Source organism: Loa loa (genome assembly GCF_000183805.2).
Source record: "Loa loa unplaced genomic scaffold supercont3.267, whole genome shotgun sequence".
Classification (NCBI taxonomy): domain Eukaryota; kingdom Metazoa; phylum Nematoda; class Chromadorea; order Rhabditida; family Onchocercidae; genus Loa; species Loa loa.
The window spans coordinates 43,356-55,174 of NW_018108447.1; the positions used below are offsets into that span (position 1 = coordinate 43,356).

The 11,819-nt window shown below is 33.4% G+C and overlaps 3 protein-coding genes across 3 annotated transcripts in view; all 3 read left to right on the plus strand.

Annotated features, from left to right (window-relative positions):
• Positions 1 to 1,478: 1,478 nt before the first annotated feature.
• Positions 1,479 to 5,451, plus strand: LOAG_18343 (hypothetical protein). Its single transcript, XM_020451004.1, has 10 exons — positions 1,479 to 1,606; positions 1,730 to 1,946; positions 2,113 to 2,341; positions 2,570 to 2,685; positions 2,842 to 3,004; positions 3,303 to 3,446; positions 3,513 to 3,617; positions 4,520 to 4,728; positions 4,822 to 4,936; positions 5,075 to 5,451. Exons 2-10 carry the CDS (start codon positions 1,746 to 1,748, stop codon positions 5,236 to 5,238), a joined length of 1,446 nt encoding a protein of 481 aa, XP_020305254.1. The 5' UTR covers positions 1,479 to 1,606; positions 1,730 to 1,745; the 3' UTR covers positions 5,239 to 5,451.
• Positions 5,452 to 5,933: 482 nt separating this feature from the next.
• On the plus strand, positions 5,934 to 7,159 carry LOAG_08776 (hypothetical protein; the record flags this gene model as incomplete). The annotated part of the gene is made up of 4 exons (XM_003144307.2): positions 5,934 to 6,087; positions 6,494 to 6,714; positions 6,827 to 6,920; positions 7,113 to 7,159. Exons 1-4 carry the CDS (start codon positions 5,997 to 5,999, stop codon positions 7,157 to 7,159), a joined length of 453 nt encoding a protein of 150 aa, XP_003144355.1. The 5' UTR covers positions 5,934 to 5,996.
• Positions 7,160 to 7,172: 13 nt separating this feature from the next.
• LOAG_18344 (hypothetical protein) overlaps positions 7,173 to 11,819 on the plus strand; it is a 6,487-nt gene continuing 1,840 nt past the window's right edge. The window contains exons 1-13 of the mRNA XM_020451005.1: positions 7,173 to 7,442; positions 7,557 to 7,665; positions 8,022 to 8,209; positions 8,325 to 8,415; positions 8,542 to 8,658; positions 8,849 to 8,956; positions 9,169 to 9,334; positions 9,473 to 9,642; positions 9,931 to 10,010; positions 10,292 to 10,453; positions 10,638 to 10,755; positions 10,906 to 10,985; positions 11,195 to 11,270. Coding sequence (XP_020305255.1) covers positions 7,192 to 7,442; positions 7,557 to 7,665; positions 8,022 to 8,209; positions 8,325 to 8,415; positions 8,542 to 8,658; positions 8,849 to 8,956; positions 9,169 to 9,334; positions 9,473 to 9,642; positions 9,931 to 10,010; positions 10,292 to 10,453; positions 10,638 to 10,755; positions 10,906 to 10,985; positions 11,195 to 11,270 — 1,716 coding nt within the window. The 5' untranslated portion in view covers positions 7,173 to 7,191. The remainder of the gene's footprint in view (positions 7,443 to 7,556; positions 7,666 to 8,021; positions 8,210 to 8,324; positions 8,416 to 8,541; positions 8,659 to 8,848; positions 8,957 to 9,168; positions 9,335 to 9,472; positions 9,643 to 9,930; positions 10,011 to 10,291; positions 10,454 to 10,637; positions 10,756 to 10,905; positions 10,986 to 11,194; positions 11,271 to 11,819) is intronic.

The window sequence follows — 11,819 nt, forward strand, 5'->3', positions numbered from 1 at the left end:
TTTTTATCCAACATATTTATGCCATTCTCAATACACGTCATTTTTGGATTCAACGTGCTACGTGCACTTGGACACAAAGAAAATGAAGTGCTTCCCGCAGTTTTATTTCTATAATTCTTGAAATTTTGAAATTTATTCCTCATTTTCTCTTGAACATTCTTTTAAGCAAGACATAGCAAAATACTTAATTGAACATAATAAATTACTATGGAGTAATAACACCAAGCATCTTTTTGTTTCCCACAAAATCTAACGCTTTTTTCAGCTGTTTACTTCCTGTTATCTTGCGAATTAACTTTCCATATCTTAACTTAATCTCCTTTATTTTTACCTTGATAGTCAATCTGGGACTTTACTATTGATTTGGTGAAGTTTGGTTGCGCAGTAACTTTTAATCTCGAGATGTGCAATATTTGTACAACATTGCTGACGTTTTTGTGCTAATGTTACATTATCATTTAATCTCCTTTTAAAAAGATTGCATATGACCTTTTTATTGTTTGCTGTACAAAAAATTCATCCAGAAGGATATATGGTTGAACTAGTTGGATGAAATCTAGTGAAATTTAAATCGAAAGTAAAACGAGGAACTAGCTTCTTCTAGAAGACGAGAAATTATTCCCTACAATTTTCACCAGAGCTATTTATTTCTTACGCTTATTACCTTGCTAATTTTGATATATCATGCAACTGATATTGATAATTGCAAAGTCTTTGAAAGGTACCATTTGCATTTATTTGCTTCACTTGTTCAAATCTAACTGCCATTAATTAATGGTTGAACAAGTGAAGCAAATAAAATGTAAATATCTGTGATATAATACTTCCTATATGTGCAGATGTGTTCGGTTTTATGCACATAGTACATGTGGTCGACGAACATGATTTATCTGAGTAAATTAATTGTCATACAGATGCTCACGTCTTCAGTTATTGAAAATTGTTAAATTTCACTGATGCAATTCACATGAAAAAGCAATTCACATGAAAACATGAAAAAGTCATGCATATATGTTACTACAAGTGTTCATCATTCTGAAAATTTCAATTTCACTTCTAGATTAATCCGAACAAATCTTAGGACATCTTAAAGTTACTGACCAGATAACTTATAATTTAAAATTTACAATTAAGGATAATTTAAAATGACTTACAAAGGGGATCAACAATAAGGAATTCCATTAATGTACAGTCTAGAACATTCGCGCACTGAACAATGCAGCACTAGATCATATATCAAAAAGATAACAATGAACTGTTCTCCGAAATCCTATTATTTTTATTTTGAAGCCAAAAAAAATGATTAATTTGAAGATTTCGAAATATGTTAATGAAAGTTTAAAATGCATCGGAAAGTTTATTTGCATGTTATTCTACCAGATAAGTGGGAAAGTTCATACAGGTTTTTCCTTTCATATGCATTTCTTTGCGAACTCAATCGGTGAATTGAATAGGTTTAGGCATTTTGTAATGACAGTGTTCCAGGATGATAATAAAACAAAGCTACGAAATTTCTTCATTGGTGTGAAATTTTCTTGAATCCTGAAAATCAACTTTCCAACCACTTTTTGGGAAAGTGACAGAAGATGATTACAAATTCTTAAAGGCGAGTATTTGCTTAAGTTATTTGAACTTATGCTTCTATTTTCTTGATGTTTCCTAATCATGCAAATTTTTGTTAGAGTTTATTGGTCGCTGCAATAGTTTTATGGCACAATCCATCTTACAGATTGTTACGAGGAGGAATGTCCGTTTGCATGATACCGAGTGATGTAAGTCATGAAGAAGCCGTGGAATGGATTGCGTTCGGTTTAGAACAGTTGGTAAATTTGTCCAATGAAATATTCGAACGTTTATCGGATAGGATAAAAAATTTTAGTGAGCATGCTGATCGAATACAGTTGGATCTGGGACGAGTTACCAAAAAAATCGAGCAAGTCCGAGAGGTTAATAATGATTTTGTAGGGATGGTCCTTTTTTCCATATTTACTCGCTGTCATATATTTACTTGAATTTACCAACATTTTCTACGGAAAAATTATAGAGTTGAAGTGACGTTAAAAATTCTTGATTACAATCAATAAGGCATGGCAGTATCATATGATTTTCTAGATGAACACTGCAGTCGTAATTAGTGCCCCTGGCAAATTTATAAAAACTGGAAATGAATGTCAACGGAGTGTTTTGAACAGAGGATTACGTACACATGTGAATGCTTTGAAGAAGGTTAACACGAAGCATAGATATAATTTAAGCGAGTCAAAAGATGTTGCAGCAGTTTTGAATGAAAAACGAACATTTTATCGGTTCACAGAACAAGGAATGAAACCAAACAGACAGAGTAATTGATCTTCATATGTCTCAGAAAAGATTTGTATTTCGAGTTTGTCTCTGTAAGAGATACATAGAAATCCTTTTATCTTTTCACTTAGATAAAATAGAAATGGTTGGGAAAGTGGTTTGATTAAAACTTGAAATAAAGAGAAGAATGAAGCTCATTGTCGTTTCTGGGAAGCTTGAACTACGCATTTTCAAAAAGGAGAGATTTTGAATTAAGCTTTATTTTCAGCCAGACAGATTCCTGACAATTTACAGTCAGCTGCCGATTTGTTGCTGTTTAATACTACTCTAAATGTCTATGCTGACGATCAGTTCATGGATCCTTTCGATAATGTGAAAATTGAAGTAAGCTTGAATCTCTTATTTTTTTAAAGAGTAAAGGATGGCTTTAGAAAGCTGAGAAAATAAGCCATTTCCAGGAATTTAGCCATTCATATTACTGAAAATAGAATTGAGAAATAGGCATTTAATTATTCGGATTTTACCGGTGGTTGTTTTTAGTTGCATACGGAATCGGAATTCAAAGTGCAACAATTTACACCGATGGCTGACGATTCAACCTTAGCTGTTAGCGTGAAGCAGAAAGCAGATCCACTGGAATATCAACCAGAATTCGGTTCAATTCAAAATTTCACTCTTCCAGAAGTGTTATTCGCTTCAACAAGTACATTTTTAATATCGTACATTTATTCCTAAATTTGATGACTGGCCTCACCATTTCACTCCTTGCCTAGGTGCGTCTTTTGCGACAATGCACTAAAGTTCTTAGTCTAACTATATATCTAACTATATATCTCGTGTATCCACAAGGTCTTAATGAAAAAGTTTTTGGGAACATCGACTGAATTTGTTGCTAAAGACCTGCTTGTTCAATAAATAAAGGTCTTCATGATAAACATTTATATGCTTATGGGTACTTTTTTTTGTATTAAGTGCATATTTGTAAGATGATTTAATTCCAGGTCTTCCTGCTGACTTACATGGTGTTCGGAAGTCCTTAGAAAGGGATATATCAAGTGCTGCTGGATCGCAAGATATGCTAACCATGGAAAAGGATATCAATGAGAAAGGAACGTTGGCCAAACCGAAATTGACCATGACAGAAGGTACTAGTAAATCGATCTCAACAATAACTGAAAATACCGCAGTTTGATCGCAGTTTTTCATTGTAGAAACAAACGAAGCATCGTCTGAGGCAACACAAGAACAAATAACAAGTTCGGCTGCTCCCAAGAATGAAGCGTTAGAAATTGTGAATTCTGCCACATCAAATAGCGGTTCGTTTCAGCCAATGTAAATTTGTTCTTTATTATCACTTTAAACATATCATTCATATCACTCTTGCTACAAACAACACAAGCATTTTTCTTAACATAAGATGTCATGCTTTATTTAAATGTGGAATTTTATTACTAAATATTTGTTCATCACTAAAAACTGGAAGATATTTTTCTAACAAGTGAAAAACGACGATTTAGGGATGAAACGAAATTCCAAATTTGAATTAAGCATGACAGATGGTGGGACAGAATTGTGGAACGGAAAGATTAGCATTACCGTTATATTAGTATTATATTTGTGTGGGAGAATATATCTTTCAGGATGTAGTTTTAGAATCTCAAATCATAAATTCGAGTAGTTTTTAGGAGTCACTACGACAGTTTTGCTGAATTTTCATTGCTAATACTTTAGTTGACATCTTTTTATTCCATGAATTTTTGGAATCAAACTCCATTTCGTTCTTTACATCTCTGAAATAATTTTGCGACACTGAATGGAGGTCATGCAAAAAAGAAAAGAAAAAAAGTGGTTTTATCGATTTGCTGATCTCTGATCTCCTTTATTTTCTGATTCATCTTTGTTTCTCTTTTCTGCTTGTTTTCACAGTAAAAATTCTGTAAAAATACGTTTTTCTTCTTTATTCTTCGCCCTTATAAAAATTAAGCACATGATAACCACTTTCTTCTCCTTTTTCTTTTATCTTTAACGTGTAATTTGTGGATTCTAAAACGATTTGAAAAATCTAATTACCGTCATCTGGATTTCACAAAACTATTGGTTTTCAGTTCCACTGAAACAAAAAGAGAGACTTTCACGACAAATTTCAACTCTCCATTACTTTTGGGAATTTTCATTTATGTTTTCCATATGTTTTCCACTTATTTTTATACATTTTCAGAAAAAAAATCATCACCACCTCCTCCACCACCACCACCACCACCACCACCACCACCACCACTACCATCGACTCAGCTTGCAACACAAACCGCAATCAGCAGTCAGTCGAAGACGATAACTGCAGTTAATGATGATAGAGCTAATTTAATGGATGCTATACGAAGGGCTGGAGGTGCCAAGGGTGCGAAACTGCGATCAGTAAGAAAGCGGGTAACTTCATAAATTCAACATCTTTTCTATCTTCGACCATGGAATATGTGGATGTCGTTTAGCTGACACAATTGATCAATGGAATATTTTCAGGAAGAAGTGCTTGCTGAGAATGCATCGGTCCTTCCCAAAAGAAATGTGCTTGCTAATCCATCGAGTGACGATTTAATGTCTTCGTTAGCGAAAGCCTTGGAGCAGAGACGTAAAGGTATTGCAGTTTTGGCTCTATTTGTTAACTAAACTATTTTTCTTTTTTTTGAAATTTCACGAATTTGCTGGTTAAAGTAGAACACATTGTGTTTGTAGATTCTATTGTCCAGTAAATTAATTTTTAAGAACTTTCTAGGAATATTTGGAAAAAAACCAGGGCATCGAGAATCAGTAAAATCTTTAGGATTAAATGAAGGAGCATTTGCACATATGAGCGCCCGAATACCGCCACCACCGCCTAAAGAAGATAGTGATGAATATGATAATGTTGATAAAACCGATGATTATGAGTGGGAATGATAAAGTGTATCATATCTCAAATTCTAAGCAGCTAGTGTAATTATTTTCTGATAGGTTGGCAGCAGCATAGCTGGACCGCCGATATTGCTGTTATGTAATCCGCGATGTTGTTTCCACAGAAGTCTCTAAAACTGCTTGTTTTTCCCGTGTTCGAAGGACTAAGTTTATTATGTTGAAAGTTTTTTACTCCGTCTTATTTTTGTACTTACTGAATTTTGTAAATTCTTCAAACAATCTAATGAAATAGATTGGACAATGTGATTGACAGCTGACAATATGGATTCCATTTTAGAGCTCATTTATGTTATGTTCGACATAGAGTGATACGACCAAAAACATGTCTCAATGTTTATAGGCTGGATTTAGTCTTGAATGATGTTAATTTTTGAAACTAAACATTGAATTGATTTTTGAACTAAACATTGAATTGATTTTTGATTTCTTTGTGTTTCGTGACTTACGAATCTATGAAAATAAATACTTCTATTATACAAGTCTTATAGTTTTATATCCTAATATTATTTGTTTTGTATCTGTTATTGACAATACTTAAAATGGATCTATTGAGCGTGGAAAAAGTGTATTCAGTCATCTTTGTTTATTTTTTTTTATAGGATTTTCTTGTTTTTAATTCATGCTTTTTGTTTTCTTTGTCATATCGAAGGAAGAGAAAAGATAAGAGAACGATTATTGACTTTAGGAATATTTTCAACGGGACAGAATCGGTAAAGCTCTTCCATGGTTGATAATAGAACCGTATGGTTATTACCGATGATAAACTAGAAGACAGTTCGGAGTCAATCCCACCTTATGCCTCACCAAATCCTTCACCTGCTCGGGGAGTATATGGTATGCTTACTTTTGAAAAAAAAAAAACCTTTTAGATTCCATTAGTACAATGTTCTAGCATTCATTATACAGTAGTTAATTATGCTAAGCAATATTACCTTATAAATTTTTTAAAATGTAAAGTGCTTTCGACTTTTTAACGAAATATTAACGTTTTGGTAATAGAAAGTTTGAAAATACTCTTTCAGCGAAATGCGTACGAATTATTAGGATGTAAGTTTAGTATTTGTATTGTTTACTATTTACATAAGTAAACAGAAAGAGAAGAAGATGGATGATTGGGTAATATGATTATTTAATGAGTCTTTACATAGGTGAGGCCGTATAGGTAAATTTAGGTTCTTAATGAAATGAAAAATCCGAAGATTTCAGTTTGAAGTGATACATTTAGTGGTATATTTTTCAGGCTTTGCATTATTCGTCTGTTCTTGGTTTTCTTTAGCCTTATATCTAATTTGGGCTCTTCTCCCGACACCGTATTTGGAACTACTTCATTTAACATATTTACCAGCCAAATATTGGGCTATTGCTATACCACTGCTCTTACCAATAGCAGTTGCTGCATTTATTATCTTTGTATTAGCACATAATCTGATCCAGTTGCATGGCGTTTTTGATGATATTGAAGTAAGTCGTGTTTGCTTTCCTTGAAATTAAGTAGATTGTTTTTTGAAACTTTTGAATTTAATCTACCTTGGGTCTACCTTGGGCCTGCTCAACTTATTGGAATTCTCTGCAGATTATAGAAGACGATTTTGGTGGAAGTGCAGGAGCTGTTAGTACTGATTTGCAATCTTTTTTAGCGAATACTAGAAGTCTTTGTGAAAGAAGCGGTAAATGTTTCAATTTAAAAAGAAAAAAAATCACTTTCTGAAATTATTTCATAGCATTAACATTTTTTATGCGATAAAGTTGAGTAGATGGCGAAAATTTCAACTTGCTTAGTTATATTCATACTAACTTAATATTTTCGAGAAAGCCTTTGTATTGAACATCATGCATTATCAATTTTTTTGTTGTTTCAGTGCCGTACATCTCTGGTACTAGTGAAGATAGCATGAGCAATTCGTAAATTTCGAAAGGAAGTGCACGGTAGTTATCATTATGTTGTATGGAACAATTCGGATTTTAAAATCGTCTCCGTTTTCATTATTATTTGCACGGCAGCGAACGCATCCACTTGGTGGACGTTTACGACGAAAAACAAAAACTATTCAAAATATTCCGGCAAAAGCACTTTCGGTTTCGAAAATTAATGAATTAATGCGGAAACGGTTGGAAACTTCATGGTATGGGAATCAGGCATCTACTTCGGAGATGGATTTGGATTCTTTATCTGCTGATAGATATTTGGAGTATTGCTTTATTATATTTATTGCTATTGTGCTAGATTTCCTTTTTAATTTCATGCTAGATTTTGAATTCTCGAAGAGATTCGCAACAGCTTTCTTATTGCTTATTGATTTCAGGATAAATGCCAGTAAGTATACTTCGCTTGTTACATTTCGGCAGGCTAAGAAAGAGAAAGGCGACTGCGGAAAGAAAGAATTGACAACTGAGCATGATTATGAAGATAATGTAACTTTCATATTTTGTCTCCTTCATAGAAACTTTAGTGTAGTATTTCAGAACAGTATGAAAATTCCAATTTTGAATTACTGAGATTGTCACGACGTTGACTAGTTCGCCATAGTAATAATGTTTGCTGATGATCTAGGATATAAATTTACGTCCGACATGACGTGAATCCTCCTAGATGTTTGATGTCAAATCATTATGTTCATTGTACCGCTTATTTGAATTGCAGTGTTTTGTTCCACAACTTCGTAGTTTATTTAAATTAAGTTTGATATGATTCCAACGGTCCGGTCAAATCAAAAATTTATCATAGAAAACGTAAATAATTGTTATCTAGCAGTAATGCTAGCTTACAGGATTTCCTATTAGCTGGTTCTTTTCTGTTGAAAGCTGATTCAACTGTTTCAAAAAACCCTGTGGAAAATTCGTCGACACTTCCAAAGTTTTCTGGTTTCGATCGTGGGTTTTACATTTACGGAGATAGTTTTGTTGACGAATTTGTTGTTGGTTCAACGGCGGATATACCTGGTGGTGAACTGGAAAAGTTTGTATCACTTTCACTTGAACTTTGAATTAGATTTTCTTAAGCTTTGTGAAGGGTTTATGGGATTCTCCTTGGTAATTATTTGTTAAATGTCATGGTAGTTCTAGAATTTCAGTATTGATGATGAAGCCGTAGTTCGTTATGGTGCCGAAGATGCTATTGAAGAAATTGATTTTCAACTTCCAGGACAAAGTAGCAATCCACAGGTTTTTATGTTGTCATTATTATTATTTATATGTTAATTCTGTGTTCCTGAAAATCATTTCCAGAGACATCTTCCTTCAAATAATGTGTTTTTTGTTTTGTTACAATTGTTACTTGATAAACTTCAGAATAATGTACTGGAAGAGGAGGATGACGAATTTTTCGATAACTGCGGTACAGTTGATCCAACAGTACCCTCTTCAAATAAGCTTTGCGGCGCTTGCGGAGCGAATTTCCATTGTCGGGTAGGAAATTAATATCAACATTCTAACTTTTTTATCAAAATTTAATACGAAGCAATTAGTTTTTACACAGTAGTGATTGCAATAAATATCGATTCATATTGGAAGTTAAAAATTGAGTAAACAAGTCATTTTTTTTTCAACACCATGAAAAACGATGTAATATATTAGAAACTTCGTCCTTTATTTGCAGGATGCTTCTCTGCCAGGTTTTGTACCCGCAGAGATTTTTTTGAAATTGAATGACTATAATGATCAGTTGTGCCGCAGGTGCTACATGCTTAAAAAGCATAATTTTTTGGTTAGTTATTCCTCGTTTGAGTGGATGACTTGACAAAAATTAAAGCTACTGTTACAGTAGCGTGCAACATCTTTTGCATTCTCTTTATAATGTCTTATCGCTTGAACCAATAATATAAGTTGATTCCTGTTTATTGTATTTTATTAGTTATATTTCAGTAATAATCAAGGAATCAAATATTCCTTCAGCGGTTATCATTCATTTTATTCTAGCTGAATGTTAATGTTTGTGAAGTGGATTATCGCTCGATGATGAAACATTTAAAACTGAAACAGGAAGCGCTAATAATACTTGTTGTCGATATGTGTGACTTACCAGGATCAATTTATTCTGAATTGCCCAAGATAATTGGTTATCAGAAACCTATGATTGTTGTTGGTATGTTGCTTTTTCCTCTTACTACATCTTCTCAACTATTAAAATTCTTCATGTGATTACTGATGAACAAGATTTGCTATGCTGAATGATTGACCAATCAGACAAAAGTATTTATTGTTTTATATATAATTATTATAGGAAATAAGGTCGACCTATTGCCGCCAGATGCGCGTCGTGGTTTTTTGCGTCACTTCCGACAGATTTTGCACAATTTATTGAGGGAAACAGGATTTGTTGATAATTTCAACATTTTACACACTTCACTTATTAGCGCGAAAACAGGATATGGTGTCGAAGATCTTATTACTGTTCGTGTTTTCATGAAATTTCTCACTTACCATTTTTGCAATAATTTTCGCTTGGTAAAATGTCCTTTGCTTGAGCAGTCAAATGTTTTAAATGGAAGTTATGAAATCTTTAAGGTACTAATCCAAAATCAATAAAAAAAAATGTTGTAACGAGATATTCTCCCTAACTTGTTCTCAGTTTGTTCATGTAATAAGATTTCGCACAACTACTGGAAATAGAGACTTGACTTCTTTATTTTATAGCAAAAACAATTTTTTATAAAGCCATATAAGACCGTACTGTTGCAGAACATATATCTAAGATTTTCAACTCGAGACACTTTGCGAAATGATATGTATTTAGTCGGTTGTACAAATGCAGGAAAATCGTACGTTCCTTTTGCCAATTGATCAAATCTATCACTTTTTGGCTTCAGTTCTACAGTTAGTTCCCATTGTTGCCTCGTGATTTATAGTTAAAAATTTCCTGTAATTTACTTATATTTATTACAGGTAAACTAGTCTTTCTTTAAACGAATCATGACTATTTTACTGATTACCTTTATGAATGCCGAACCTATTGTTCTGTCACTTCTCCATTGGGGATACAAGTTTTTTTAACAAATAGTTTTTCACAGGTCTCAGAAGGACTGATTTGTTGTATTTTCAGAACACTTTTCAACGCATTGCTGCAGTCCGACTTATGCAAAGTGCGTGCTGTAGATCTCGTAGAACGTGCGGCTACAACTCCATGGCCTGGTACTACCATTTCATTATTAAAATTTCCAGTAATGAATCCTTCGCCACATAAACTGGAAATCAGGCGACGACGGTGAGATTTTAGCTTTTTTCTGAAACAAGTCTGATTTGTCATTGTTCTATTTAAAAAATCTCTCTATGAGTCCGCTGCTTGCATTGAGCATCGTAATGAGTCACTTTTTAGTTGTAAGTAATTTGCTTATGATGTATATGGAATTTCCATTTATATTGCATGCTTTATATCGAAACTGATATAGATTATTAGCGAATCAAGCTTGGCAAAAGAAGGAGGACCGTATGCGATATAATCTTTATAAGCAGTCAGGTGATGTAAAGTATGCAATGTTGCAATCTACCGTTGGGAATTCATTCAAGGTTATTTTGTGTCTTTTCGTGTATAGGTTTATGTTTACTCACTTCCATATGTTATTTTGAGTGTATTTTTAAAGCGAACAGTGAATTCAGACTAGTTCAATTCAGTCACCAAAATTTCTATCTCAGTTTTTCTTTATTGTAATTTTGAAGGACCGTGAAGAAGAATTACAACCACCAGCTTTTCGTTCCATACTTACCGATTCTGAAGCAACGGACAAACCAAAACGACTGTAATTTTGCATTTTTTTTTTATCTTTTGATCATTTAATTTTTTGTCACTTCTTCCATCAAAGATGACGAATGATTTGAAGACATTTTGGAATTCAACAACTTTATATTAGTTAAAACACCATAGATGAGATGACATGCTAAGTTTTGATCCTTTTATACACATACACTAATCCTTCCTCATAAGAACCTACACTTATATTGATTTCAGTTTTGATCCAAACTCATTTGTTTTCGCGAAGGGAAAATGGTGTTTTGATACTCCTGGAACTGTCAATTCTGATCAGGTTTGTTCTTTAGTTTCCTTACGATCGTAGTTAGTTTGGTAGTTCCCTACTTGGTACGTAGTGCGAGTTATTTGATAGTATTGTTCCTCATAAAAGACCCAGGTTTCATATTGCTATTATCTTATAGTATACGTACTTTATTTCGCTCTGCTTTGGAAATCGTTTTATAAATTATATAATTTTATGGAATTTCTTGCCATCTAATTGATGTATCTAATATCGAGTTTTGAAATTTGAGGCTTTCGAAATGTTTCAAGCCTTTTTCGACCTGGAAATTTTTATGTTTTTAAAGTCTTTTCCTTTTCCGAAGTAATATCACTGCAATTTATATTTGTTATTTAGATCCTGAATTTATTCACTTTGGATGAGCTAATTGCTGTTTTACCTCGGACAATGATTTTGCCGCGAACATTTATCATGCATTCAGACGAATCACTTCTCGTTGCTGGCGTTGCGCAGATCGATGTAATCAGTTTACCGATGACTGCAAAACCTGCTTCGGATAGAGATTATCCAGAAAGACGACCATGTGCTCTAGTAAGTCTAGTA

What these genes read in the sequence shown, in the direction of transcription:
- LOAG_18343 (XM_020451004.1), top strand. Translation starts at nt 1,746, where the DNA reads ATGTCCGTTTGCATGATACCGAGTGATGTAAGTCATGAAGAAGCCGTG. An exon ending in AGTGTTATTCGCTTCAACAA is followed by an intron (nt 3,005 to 3,302) that starts GTACATTTTTAA and finishes ATTTAATTCCAG; the next exon opens with GTCTTCCTGCTGACTTACAT. An exon ending in GAAATTGACCATGACAGAAG is followed by an intron (nt 3,447 to 3,512) that starts GTACTAGTAAAT and finishes TTTTCATTGTAG; the next exon opens with AAACAAACGAAGCATCGTCT.